Source organism: Babylonia areolata, chromosome 13 (genome assembly GCF_041734735.1).
Source record: "Babylonia areolata isolate BAREFJ2019XMU chromosome 13, ASM4173473v1, whole genome shotgun sequence".
Classification (NCBI taxonomy): Eukaryota; Metazoa; Mollusca; class Gastropoda; order Neogastropoda; family Buccinidae; genus Babylonia; species Babylonia areolata.
This window is the reverse complement of record NC_134888.1, coordinates 22,302,616-22,315,612: the sequence shown is the minus strand read 5'-3', so window position 1 is coordinate 22,315,612 and position 12,997 is coordinate 22,302,616. Positions and strand designations below refer to the sequence as shown.

At 42.4% G+C, this 12,997-nt stretch overlaps 1 protein-coding gene across 7 annotated transcripts in view; it reads left to right on the top strand.

The window, feature by feature from the left end:
• Positions 1-12,997, top strand: part of LOC143289148 (exostosin-like 3) — a 63,581-nt gene that overhangs the window by 43,302 nt on the left and 7,282 nt on the right. For all 7 annotated transcript variants that reach the window (XM_076598042.1, XM_076598038.1, XM_076598041.1 and 4 more), the window contains 3 exons: positions 36-190; positions 1,419-1,546; positions 9,447-9,588. In XM_076598042.1, the coding sequence (XP_076454157.1) occupies positions 36-190; positions 1,419-1,546; positions 9,447-9,588 (425 nt within the window). The remainder of the gene's footprint in view (positions 1-35; positions 191-1,418; positions 1,547-9,446; positions 9,589-12,997) is intronic.

The window sequence follows — 12,997 nt, the reverse complement described above, 5'->3', positions numbered from 1 at the left end:
TGTGTGTGTGTGTGTGTGTGTGTGTGACGTATCAGTGGTGATCCTGACCTACAAACGGGAGAAGGCGCTCATGCAATCCCTCACCCGGCTGAATGGAATGCCGTTTCTCAACAAGGTTGTGGTCGTCTGGAACGATCCCGCTCCCCCCTCTCCCTCCCTCTCCTGGCCCACAATCGGCGTCCCTGTGGAGGTGGGTGATTGGTCTGGGAGGGAGGGTGGTGGTGGTGGTGGTGGTGGTGGTGGAAGAAGGGAGATGGGGGATAGGATAAAAAAAAAGAGTTTTGGTTAAGGTAGTGGCTATTTTGTTGTTGTTGTTGTAAGGATCGTCTGTAGGAATCAGTAGCCACCAGTCAGGGTGGTGTATGAGTGAGTGAGTGAGTGGGCGATTTTTTTTTCTAGATTAGAAGTGTTTCAACATGTTTTTGTTTGGGTGGGTGGGTGGGAGGGAGGTCTTTTTGGAATAAAAAAAAGTCTCGTTTAATGAACACACGCACACGCACACGCACACACGCACACACACACACACACACACCTCCATACCTCAATGTTCACGACACCTCCCCACGTCACTAGTCACAACACCTCCACATGTCACACGACACGTCACAGCACCTCCGAACGTCGCAGTTCGCAGTGCCTCCCCACCTCTCAACGTCACACGTTAGACCACCTCCACGAGTCACATGTCACTACACCTCCCCATGTCACTGGTCACAGCACCTCCCCACCTCAGTGGTCAAAGCACCACCCCCACCCCGACCCCACCCCCCTTTGTCAAATGTCACAACACCTTCATGTGTCACTGGTCACAACACCTCCCCACGTCACACGTTACACCACTGCCACACGTCACACCCACTTCCCCACGTCACACCACTTCCCCACGTCCCACCACTTCCCCACGTCACTGGTCACACCACTTCCCCACGTCACACCACTTCCCCACATCACACCACTTCCCCACGTCACACCACTTCCCCACATCACACCACTTCCCCACATCACACTACTTCCCCACATCACACCACTTCCCCACATCACACCACTTCCCCACGTCACACCACTTCCCCAAACTACTTCCCCACGTCACACCACTTCTCCACACTACTTCCCTACGTCACACCACTTCTCCACGTCCACGTCACACCACTTCCCCACGTCACACCACTTCCCCACACTACTTCCCCACGTCACACCACTTCCCCACACCACTTCCCCACGTCACACCACTTCCGCACGTCACACGTAACATCACTTCCCCACGTCATACGTCACACCACTTCCCCACACCACTTCCCCACGTCACACCACTTCCGCACGTCACACGTAACATCACTTCCCCACGTCATACATCACACCACTTCCCCACGCCACTGGTTTCTACAGCTCCTGACGTGAGTGTTTGCCTTGTCTTTCAGGTCGTCAAAGGGAAAAACAACAGTCTGAACAACCGCTTCCTCCCTTTTGACGTCATAGAGACAGACTGCGTTTTCAGCTTAGATGATGACGTTGTGTTGAGTCAAAACAGTATACTTGTGGGATTCAGGTGAGATGCTGTGTGATTTTAAACACTGGCAATAATGATTGTCATCTGGAAATATTTTCATTGGGTGAAGCGGGTATCGACAATACCCTCTGGAGAGATCCACTCTGGGTGGTTTTGACATTGACAATAATACACCCGGAATGATGCACATTGGGTGATGTAGACACTGACAATATCATCTCGAATGATACACATTGGATAATGTAGATCTTCACGATGACATCATTTTGGAAAGATACACTTTGGGTGATGTAGGCATTGACAGTAGTGTCTTGAAGAAGTACCCCAAAAGGCATGAGCCATGATCAGACAATGATATTCTCTGATTCCCCTCTGTTATGACCAAGTCCTTCAGTTAACTCACTCGGGATGACAAGTTTTCTCCCTTGCTTTCCCCCACAGACGGCCCATTTGTAAGGGTTTGGAAAAAAATTACAAAAATTACAAAATACAGAGTGAGAAAATGAAACTTTCAGAACTGGTTTATTACTTGTTGAGCTATTACATTAAAAAAAAAAATCAAAATTCTCATCTTATTTTTACAGTTTTGCCATATGTAGAAAATACTGCCAATTTTTCACCCCAAATCACCATACCCATGCTCGCTTTCTGCATTAAATTCGCTTTCTTCTTCGTCATCATCCACCTCTTCAATGTCCGACCCTTCAGTTTGTAGCATTTCAAGTACTTTGGCAACCCTAAAACGTTGCCGTCTCTGCCTTGTTCGCTTCACAACATTCTGAGAAGAGCCCGCTTTGCTAACAGGCTGGCACGCGAGCAGACGACCGGTCAGTGACTTTGTCAGCGTGTGTGCGAGACGGGCCACACATGCCAGGCTGACCAATCATACTGTTCGATTGTGGAGTGACCCAGAATAGCGCACTCTGCTGGGCCCTTCGCATTCACTACCCCTGTCCAGCGGAACCTCTTGCCATATGGACTGCGACACTCCCAGTCCATTTTCACTGTTAAAACTGAACTCAAGATTCATCTGTTTAACTCACTCAGTACGGCCAGTCCTCTCTTCTCCTCTACACAGACCCCTCGGATGTCCAGTGGGTGTCTGAATGACCCAACCTTTAGCTTCCGTCGTCAGAATTGTGGTATTCTTTGTCAACATTCACCTCTTCAGTATAAGAGCCTTCCGCTTGCAATATTTTGATGATGGTAATTGGGGTGAAACGCTGTTAACGTCGTCTCTTTTGCCGTTCGTATGGAAAGAGTTAAAACTGCCTTTAATTGATCACTTGATGCTGGTCCAGTTCGGCTGTGTGCTCAGATATATATAGGTCTTTTTTCAGAAAATGGTGTGATTCCTGTCCCAGATCATTACTGACATATAGATGTGTTGCATGGATGCACCTGACTATCATTATCACTGTTTTTAATTTAATACATTTCAGTCAGTATTCGAAAGTATAAAAAATTGATATTCCACCATCTTCTTGTAGAAATTTTGTGTTATGTGGTGTGGAGGGGTTAAGATATGGCTGTCCCCACACAGGTGGACTTTTGTAGGCTGCAGTAAGTGTAAAAAAAAAAGAAAAAAAAGAAAAGGTGTTAACATACAATTTCAGCAATGAAATCCCTCACTCGCAAAGAACAATTGATCATTAACATACTGATTTTAAGAATTGTTTACTTTTTTTCCTTTTAATTATGAAAACAGAAAATTACGTGTCCCTAGATGTGACGTCATTCCTGTTACTGAGGCATAAAAGGTGCCATTCAAACTGAGTGTTCACTGAAATCACCGTTTGACTGTTTTTGCTATGGTGTGATTTCCTTTGAGAGCTGTAGGGAAACACTAGTCTTGCATTGAATGCAACAACACAGTACCCCCGAGTGTTCTCTCAGGTATGAAATTTCATTTTTCACAGTCATTGCTGTTACCAACTGCAAACCAAAATATAACGAGTACACAACGTATATAAAATGATGAACATGATTCAATGTGACTGGCAACAGAAAATTAAGTTTTTGTCATTACCAGCATTCCTGTTACCGTCATTCCTGTTAACGTCATTACCGTCATTCATGTTACCGTCATACCTGTTACCGTCATTCCTGTTACCGTCATTGCCGTCATTCCTGTCACCGTCATACCTGTTACCATCATTACCGTCATACCTGTTACCGTCATTCCTGTTACCGTCATTACCGTCGTACCTGTTACCGTCATTCCTGTTGGCCGTCATTCCTGTTACCGTCATTCCTGTTACCATCATTACCGTCATTCCTGTTACCGTCATAACCGTCATTCCTGTTACCGTCATTACCGTCATTCCTGTTACCGTCGTACCTGTTACCGTCATAACCGTCATTCCTGTTACCGTCATAACCGTCATATCTGTTACCGTCATTCCTGTTGCCATCATACCTGCTACCGTCATTCCTGTTACAATCATTACCGTCATACCTGTTACTGTCATACCTGTTACCGTCAGTACCGTCATTCCTGTTACCGTTAGTACCGTCATTCCTGTTACCGTCATTCCTGTTACCGTCAGTACCGTCATTCTTGTTACCGTCATTCCTGTCATTACCGTCATTACCGTCATTCCTGTTACCGTAATTACCGTCATTCCTGTTACCGTCAGTACCGTCATTCCCGTTGTCGTCATTCCTGTTACCGTCATTACCGTCTTGTTACCGTCAGTACCGCCATTCCTGTTACCGTCAGTACCGTCATTCCTGTTACCGTCATTCCGTCATTCCTGTTACCGTCATTACTGTCTTTCTTGTTACCGTCAGTACCGTCATTCCCGTTGCCGTCATTCCTGTTACCGTCATTACCGTCTTGTTACCGTCATTCCTGTTACCGTCAGTACCACCATTCCTCTTACGTCATTACCGCCATTCCTGTTACCGTCAATACCGTCATCCCTGTTACCGTCAGTACCGTCATTTCTGTTACATGAAAAGAGCAGTAACACGAATGACATACTGATAATAGCAATGGACAAAACTATATGAAGAAAACTAATGAAGATACCCAAGACGTGATTTGTACTTTTTGACTCACTTGTGTAAACAAAGTGAGTATGTAACATTGCCATTTTCTCTGCAAATACTTTGTCAGTTGATACCAAATTTGGCATAAAAATAGGAAAAATTCAGTTCTTTCCAGTCATGTTGTTTAAAACAATATTGCACCTCTGGGAAGGGCACACACACAAAAAAGAAGCCAAATTATTTGCAAACTGAATTTACTGTTATATTTTTTTTTTATTCTCTAAACTTGGCACTTTGATCTGATGTTCGACACAACAAGAGCAGTCATTTTTATCATTTTTTGTTCAAACAGGAACTTCTTTTGCTAAGCATGGAAGGTATATTTATTTTGCATGTCTTTGGTGCAGATAGTAAAAAAAATCGTGTATTGTTGATTGAATATAGGATTGAACGGGCAGGTCAACAACTTGAACTTGAACAAAATGGCGTCCTTCGTTCTCGAGGAATATGAGCACTCGCTTTGAATATGTATAAATATGTGTACGCAATTGATTTTTGCCCATGACCTTCAGGGCTCAGCCAATAGATCTATAAAAGTCAACTCGTCGTATTGATTTTAGTATTTTCCGAAAAAGACCACTTGGGCGAATGAACATAGTGAAAGCCCTGTACACTGAGAATAAAACACACATGATTTTTATGTATTGAGTATAGTTTCAAAATGTAATATTTAAGATGAGAAAGATCACTTTAAAGCAAATTAACCCCGTACCATTAATTACATATTAATTTCAAAGTGCCAAGTTCAGAGAGAAAAAACCCAAAAAAACCCAGTAAATTCAGTTTGCTTATAATTTGGCTTCTTTTTAAAAATTTTTTGGTGCCCATCCCAGAGGTGCAATATTATTTTAAACATTATGACTGGAAAGAACTGAATTTTTCCTATTTTTATGCCAAATTTGGTATCAACTGACAAAGGATATGCAGAGAAAATGGCAATGTTAAAGTTTACCACGGACACACAGACACAGACACAGACAGACACACAGACACAGACACAGACACACACACCCGAACACCGGGTTAAAACATAGACTCACTTTGTTTACACAAGTGAGTCAAAAAGATGAACAAATGAAATGCGAGATTTTCAATGAAATTCAGCAAGTCTTCAGAGATCTTCAGCTTGACAATATTTCAGGGATCCTCAGATACTTATCACAAGACACAAGCTGTCAGTGAATCGTCAGGCATGGGCATTTCATCTATCTGAATTTCCTTGTGTGTCTGACTGAATTCCTGTGACCGTTAAAACTGACAATTGTTAAGCAGCTTGCAGTGTGTGCGATGGGCGCCGAAATTGAGATCAGAGTGCGAATCATAAATGAACTTGCTTTACACGGTAATTCTTACCTGACTATAGAGAATATAAGGAAAGGAGTGGACAATGCACATACAAACGGACGCACAAAGAAAGCTTTCGTGATAAATTCTGATGAATTTCTTCCAGGAGTACCTCCAGCTCTAAGTGATGGTATCATTCAGACCTGTTTCGATTATGAAGTTGTAGAGATCACAAAACCAGATATTCATGGGAATTTGTGTATTATCTAGTGCTTTGTTTTTGTTTTGTGGGTTTTCTTTTCTTTTCTTTTGTTTGTTTGTGTGCACACCCAGCCCTCGGGAAGTTCTTTAGACAGGCGCAACAGCTGAGTGGTTATAAAAGCATTAGACTTTAAATCTGCGGTCATGGCGGCTGGTGGGTAAAGGGTGGAGATTTTCCGATTTCCCTGGTCAACATATGTGCAGGCCTGCTAGTGTCTGAACCCACCTTCGTTTGTATTCGCATGTTGAAGATCAAACATGCACGTTAAAGATCCCTTTATCCATGTCAGCGTTCAATAGGTTATGGAAACAAGAACATACCCGGCATGCATCCCCCTCCCCTGAAAACGGAGTATGGGTGCCAATATCGCATGGGTAAAAACGGCTGTACACGTTAAAACCAACTTGTGTATATGAGTGAACGTGGGAGTCGCAGCCCTCGATCGAAGAAGAACCCTCATGTTCGCAATGATCTCCATACATACGTGGAGCCCAGACTGCTATTCCTGGTGAGACAAAACCACGTTTATTTGGAGATTTCGCAGAGTTGCCTGCTTTTGTCACTGTATGGACATCAATCAGAAGTGACATGTTTCAAAAGGAGATACTTATCTACAAGTCGTTCCACTGTCCAACAAAACAAACAAACGAAAAAGGCCTCCCTTCCTTCCGTTGCAGGAAATAGGAAAGAGGTAACTGTCCTCTGCAGACTGCGTACGGGTCATTCTTATCTGACACACACTGAAAGGTGAAGAACCTCCCATGGTGTGTGCTGTGCAACCAGCCTCTGAGTGTCAGACATCTTCTTACTGACTGTTGGGATCTGCATAACATCAGGCACAAGCATTTTACGCATAGCTCCATGAAGATCATGTTCTGGAATAATCCCCCCCCCCACCCCCCGTCCCCACGCCCCCTCCATGGAATATCATCTGCCAGATCCTGAGGAAAGTAAATGTTTTTAACTTGATTTGAATTTTACATGGTCTGAGGCTTATATTAATGAAGTGTTCATTTTACACTGTCACAATATTCTTAACGTGGTTTCATTTTGACGTGGTTCGAATTAGAAGTGGATGAATTAGTTCTTTTAATGTTTAAACCAACTTTTACGTTATCATAAATTATTTTCCTTGACTGGGTTAAAGAACTGACAGGTGATCAGTCCTGAAACTGCCTTTCGCGGTAGGAGGCGTGGAGGGAGGGGGTGTGGGGAGGGAGAGAAAGAGGATGACTTTTAAAGCCAGTTACGTCCTGAAGAACATTTGATTGCATTTCATTTTGTTGGTTACTCTAGCGGACAGGAAATCATTGAGTCGTGACGTTCTTCTCTTAAGCAATGACTATTACACATCATTGTGCGGATAAAATAACTGTGCGTCATCAGATGATTGTAAGAAATACGATTTATATTTCAAGCTGTCATTTCTGTTACTCCATGCCATTCATGTTACCAGTACTTAATTAATTCGCCATTTATTAATGGTTCATTCTGTTGATTAGGCAGTTGCAAAACCTGTTTGTTGCAATGACTTCTGCCTCGCATTGTGGTCAGTCTTGATTGCAAGGACACGTGGTATGTTTTATTCAGTTTGGCAGATGCATGCAAAAAGTAAGTATTTGAGAATTTCATATTCTTTATTGGGCTGAAAATATATATTCTGAATATTTCCGACAAAATATTCATTTAGAATGTTGAAATCACCTTTGCGAAGAAGACTGTAATCGAAAGAGTGATTGATGTTATGTTGCTTTGCTCCAACTAAAAGAAATATATCTGGTAACAGGAATGACCCAATTCTGCATTTAATCTAATCAAATCCAATTAATCCTCATTAATATTGATATGTAAGATGGAATTTTCAAGCATAGAGCCTAGGAATGTATTTCAAACAATATGTGAATAATAAAAGTTTCAGTTATCGGCTTTATTTTTTTTCCATTTTCTTCAGTTTGAAATTACACCATTTCATGTCCCATTATATATATATATATATATATATATATATATATATATATATATATATATATACACATATATATATATATATATATATATACACATAGAAAGAGAGAGAGAGAGAGAGAGAGAGAGAGAGAGAGAGAGAGAGAGAGAGAGAGAGAGAGAGAGCTTATAAAGATTTTTTTTTTTTAAATCAGTTTGTCAAATATTCTAAATTTCCGAACGATCACGTTTCTTCCTAAAGGGATAATGACTCCAGGATCACTCTTACGCAGCTATTATGACGCAAGCACGCAATGACGAACATGTTGTGATGCAATTTCACAATGCCAGGTTTCGCCCAGTGCCCAAAGAATTGCAGTTGTCGATTTTCATCCACTATCAATTAAAAAAAATAAGTTCCTTGAAAACTAACTTATAAAATAACTCAATCAACAGTAAAATAGTTTAAGAATGAGCAAATGAGAGATGCGCACGCATTCCTGAACTCACACTACAGCATAATACACTACAGCATTAACAAACACAGACATACACATACACATTTTTTTGAAAGATGAAAACTTGTATAAAAGTGTCCGCTGAAAGGAAAACGCACACAGACAGAAGTGTGTGAGTGGGCCGTGAGAGAGCAGCATGGGAAGACAGACCTCACTTTGTTGTTGTTGTTGTCAGTGTTGAATAAAATAATAATAATAATGATAATAATGATAATACTAATGGTATTTATATAGCGCTGGATCTTGTGCAGAGACAAATCAAAGCGCTTCCGCACCAGTCATTCACACGCATGCATAACTCTAATACTGTAGAAACTAAAGACAAGGAAGGGCAGGCAAGGGAGGCTATTTTGGGAAGAGGTGGGTTTTAAGGCCAGACTTGAAAGAGCTGAGTGTGGAGATTTGATGAAGCGAAAAAGGAAGTTCTTTCCAATCGCAAGGTCCAGAAACAGAGAAAGAACGGCGGCCAATAGTCGAGTGTTTGAATCTGGGTATGCGTAAACAGAGTGGATCCGAGGCCGATCGTAGTGAGCGAGATGGAGTGTAGAGGTGAAGGCAGCCGCAGAGATAGGAAGGGGCAGTTTTGTGAATGCATCTATAACATAGAGTGCTGATCTTGTACTTTATTCGGTGTGAGACAGGGAGCCAGTGGAGATGTTGCAAAAGAGGAGTGATGTGCTCAGATCTTTTCTTTCTGAGGACGAGTCGGGCAGCAGAGTTTTGTATGCGCTGAAGGGGCTGAATGGATGAAGCAGGCAGACCAGACAATAGAGAGTTACAGTAGTCAAGGCGAGAGAGAATGAGAAAGGGAAAGGAAATAAAAAAAATTTAAAAAAAGAAAGAAAAAAAAACATAATCAGGTGATGCTCTATTTCAGAATCTGGCGACAGGAGCGGGACCGTATCGTGGGCTTCGTCAACCGCGGACACAAATGGGACACAAGAGAAAAACACTGGCTGTACAATTTGAAGGTCAAGGACATATCCATGACCCTAACCGGAATAGTGTTTTTGCACAAGGTAAGTATAATCAATTTGATTAAGTGGATAGAGGAAGAAAAAAAAGACAAAAAAAAAAGAAGACATCTTAGGCACAGTGAAGTAGAGACGGCTAGGAGGGAGCAGGTGTAAATTTCTTTCATTCATTGACTCATTTGTGTAAACAAAGTGAGTCTGATATAACCTCTCTCTCTCTCTCTCTCTCTCTCTCTCTCTCTCTGTGCCCATGGTAAACTTTAACATTGTCATTTTCTCTGGGAATACTTTGTCTGACAATACCAAATTTGGCTTAAACATAGTATGAAAAATAAATCTTCACAGTCATGCCAATAACAGATAGTAAGTCTCCCGAATTAAGCCGTATTTCCGAATCATTAACAGTTTATTTTGTCGAGATTCGTCCGGACTTCCGAAAATTCTATAAAAAAAAACAACAACAAAAACAAAACAAAAACAAAAACAAAAAACCACGCTTCCCACTGAGTTACTAGAAGGTAGGTTATGTTTGAAGACGACATGACCTCGTTTTTCATATTCACAATTAAAAGGAAATAAATACAAATTCTGGACAGAATGCATACAGTGATACTAACTACACCCATCAACGTGTTTGATGCATAATAATATTCCAAAGTGGACACTGAATTTAGTGTAATGAACATAAAAGAAAAATTGAATCAATTTCTTTCAGCCGTTGTAGACTGGTTCCAGTCATGCAGATCTAGAGATCTAACATGTGTTGTGATGTGCGTGAAGCGATGGCAACGTCTCCTTTACCGCCGAAATAAAAGAATAATTGAGAAAAACACACACCAAAAACATGATTTAAATGGCGTCATTTCGTCCACTACAATCACATCTATTTATCGAAGAAGAAAACGTCAGCATTGCTTTGAATATTAAATTTATTCAGATGTTCCACAGTAGTGAGGATTAGTCTGCTTGCTTCGGAACTGAACATGCATGGTTCGATCTCATTTTTTTCTCTCCCAAGCTTATTTCATATATCGTATCTAAAACAGAGCACTTTTCAACGATTTTTCAAATCTCTTTTTTCTCTCTCCTCATGATTTATTTACTGGATAAAGCGCGAAGGACAAGTGAGTCTTGAAGGCTTTGCCTCTTATTTTTTGTTTGTTTTGTTTTTTCGTTTTTGTTTTGGACGCACAGAGAGAGGGCGGTGGGTAGGAGGGTTTGTGACGGAGGGAAAGAAATACAAACCCATATAAAGAGAGAAAGGGTAGAACAATGAGTAAGAGAGAGAGGAGGATAGAGAGATAAAGAGAAAGAGATACACTGACTCTGACACACACACTTACTGACACTGACACGGACGTACACAAACACCGACATACAGACACAGATACACACACACACACACATACACAAACACGCGCGCGCGCGCACGCATACACAGCAACCACACACACACACACACACACACACACACACACACACACACACACACACACACACCAACAACAACAACAACAACAACCACTCGCTCACACAAGATCCAGATAAGAGAGCGAGAGAGAGGTGATGGAGTGAAAGAAACAGAATCCCATGTAAAGAGAGAAAAGGTTGGGCGAAGAATTAGAGAAAGGCATTATGTGCTCGATGCACAAATATGAGCACAGATGTGCAATCATTGAAGAAGACCATCTTGGGTGGTGGTCTAGCTGATTCAGCAAGGGTTTTTGCTGTATGGGGGAGAGCGCTTGTTTCTGCTCTGCAGTTGGAGGAGATTCTTCCAGTGGGTAATGTTTCTTGTGAGAGTTTTCCATTTGTGTGTTGGATGAAAACTCCTGCTCATCCGTTCTTTACTGCTCCGTCTGATGACCCATCAGTAAAGACATGTGTCCACTCACGGGGATGGTAATGTTCATCAATCATCTCTTGTGCCACAGTCTTCATGACATATGGAGCTTGGCTTTCCTTCCTTTCTGTTCCGGGCACGTTTGTGATGGTCGAGACTCCTTCCAGGGGGATGCCTGGCTCCTCAAAAACAGACAGCAATTCCACCTCTTCCTGGGCTGTAGGTAGCAAGTCTGCATTTTCTGGATGAGGGATTTTGAGAGGTGGTTAAAACTCTTGTCTTTTAATCCTGTTCTTGGTAGGGATCCTGTTCTTGATGCTGGAGTGCACAGGGTGGTCTGGCATGTGCAGCAGCTTCTCACTGAATGTAAACCTTCTCATCCCGTCGTTCTTCCAAGAGCTGGAGGTTTGTGTAGTTCTCCATTGCCTGGATCGGGGTAGTCTTCATTCCTCCAGTGATCAGCCATAGGCCCGCATTGTTCAGGCGGTTGGTGTTTGTTTTTGATGCTGTTGACCACGCAGAGCTGCCGTATTCCACTGTGGGTCTGACTGTGCCCACATAAACTTTCTTCAGGATGTTACTGTTGGCACCCCATGATGTTACAGCTAGTTTCTTCATAACGGCAAGTTTCCTTGTAGCTTTCTTTGTTTGAGGTGGAGATTCCATATCCAATTTCACTCCAAGGTAGGTGGGAGTGTCATCCTGTTTCAGTTCTCTTCCATTCAGGTTAAGCTTTGCTGTTTCTGGTTGTGGCGATAGCGAGAAAACTGTAGTCACTGTTTTGGTTGTGTTGATTTCAACACCCCAGTCAGACGCCTATTGTCCCAGATGGTCCAGTGCTGCCTGTATCCTGTGGCTTGCAGTGCTCAGATGTTCCGCAGCATTCCAAGCAGCAAAATCATCGGCGTAGAAGGCTCTGGAGACATGCTTGGTTAGCTTCTCTGCGATATCGTCAATGAAGATGAAGAAGAGTGTTGGGGAAATGACTCCGCCTTGAGGCACGCCTAGTTGGAGAGTGATGTGGTGGCTTGTTTAGCCGTCCAGTTTCACTCGTGCTGTGCGGTACTGCAGGAAGTCATGTATCCAGCTGTACATTTTCCTTCAACTTTCTTGTTCAGCAACTTCAGGAGCAGTCCTTCTCTCCAGGCCTTGTCAAAAGCTTTGGCTAAATCGACAAAGACTGCCAGTAGCTTCTTCTTATCTTGGAAGGCGTTTTCAATATCCTGAGTAAGAACACCAGTTGATCTTCTGTGCTTCTGTTCTTTCTGTAAGCTGACTGGGTGTTGCTGAGGATATTGTGTGGGTTTTTTTTGGTTTTGTGTGTGTGTGTGTGTGTGTGTGTGTGTGTGTGTGTGTGTGTGTGTGTGTGTGTGTGTGTTTGTTTTGTTGTTTTGTTGTGCTTTTTTCAGGTGTTTTAGCAGCCTTGCATTTACCATTCTTTCCATCACCTTGCCCAGGCAGCTGAGTAGGCTGCTTTGCTGGTAGCTAGATTTCTTTGTCTTATCTTTCTGTTTCTTTCTGATGGGGGTGATGACTGCTTCTCTCCATTGGTGTTTAGAGATTTCCATGTGTTCCATGATTGATTTATGATCTGAAGGAATTTTCCTCTAG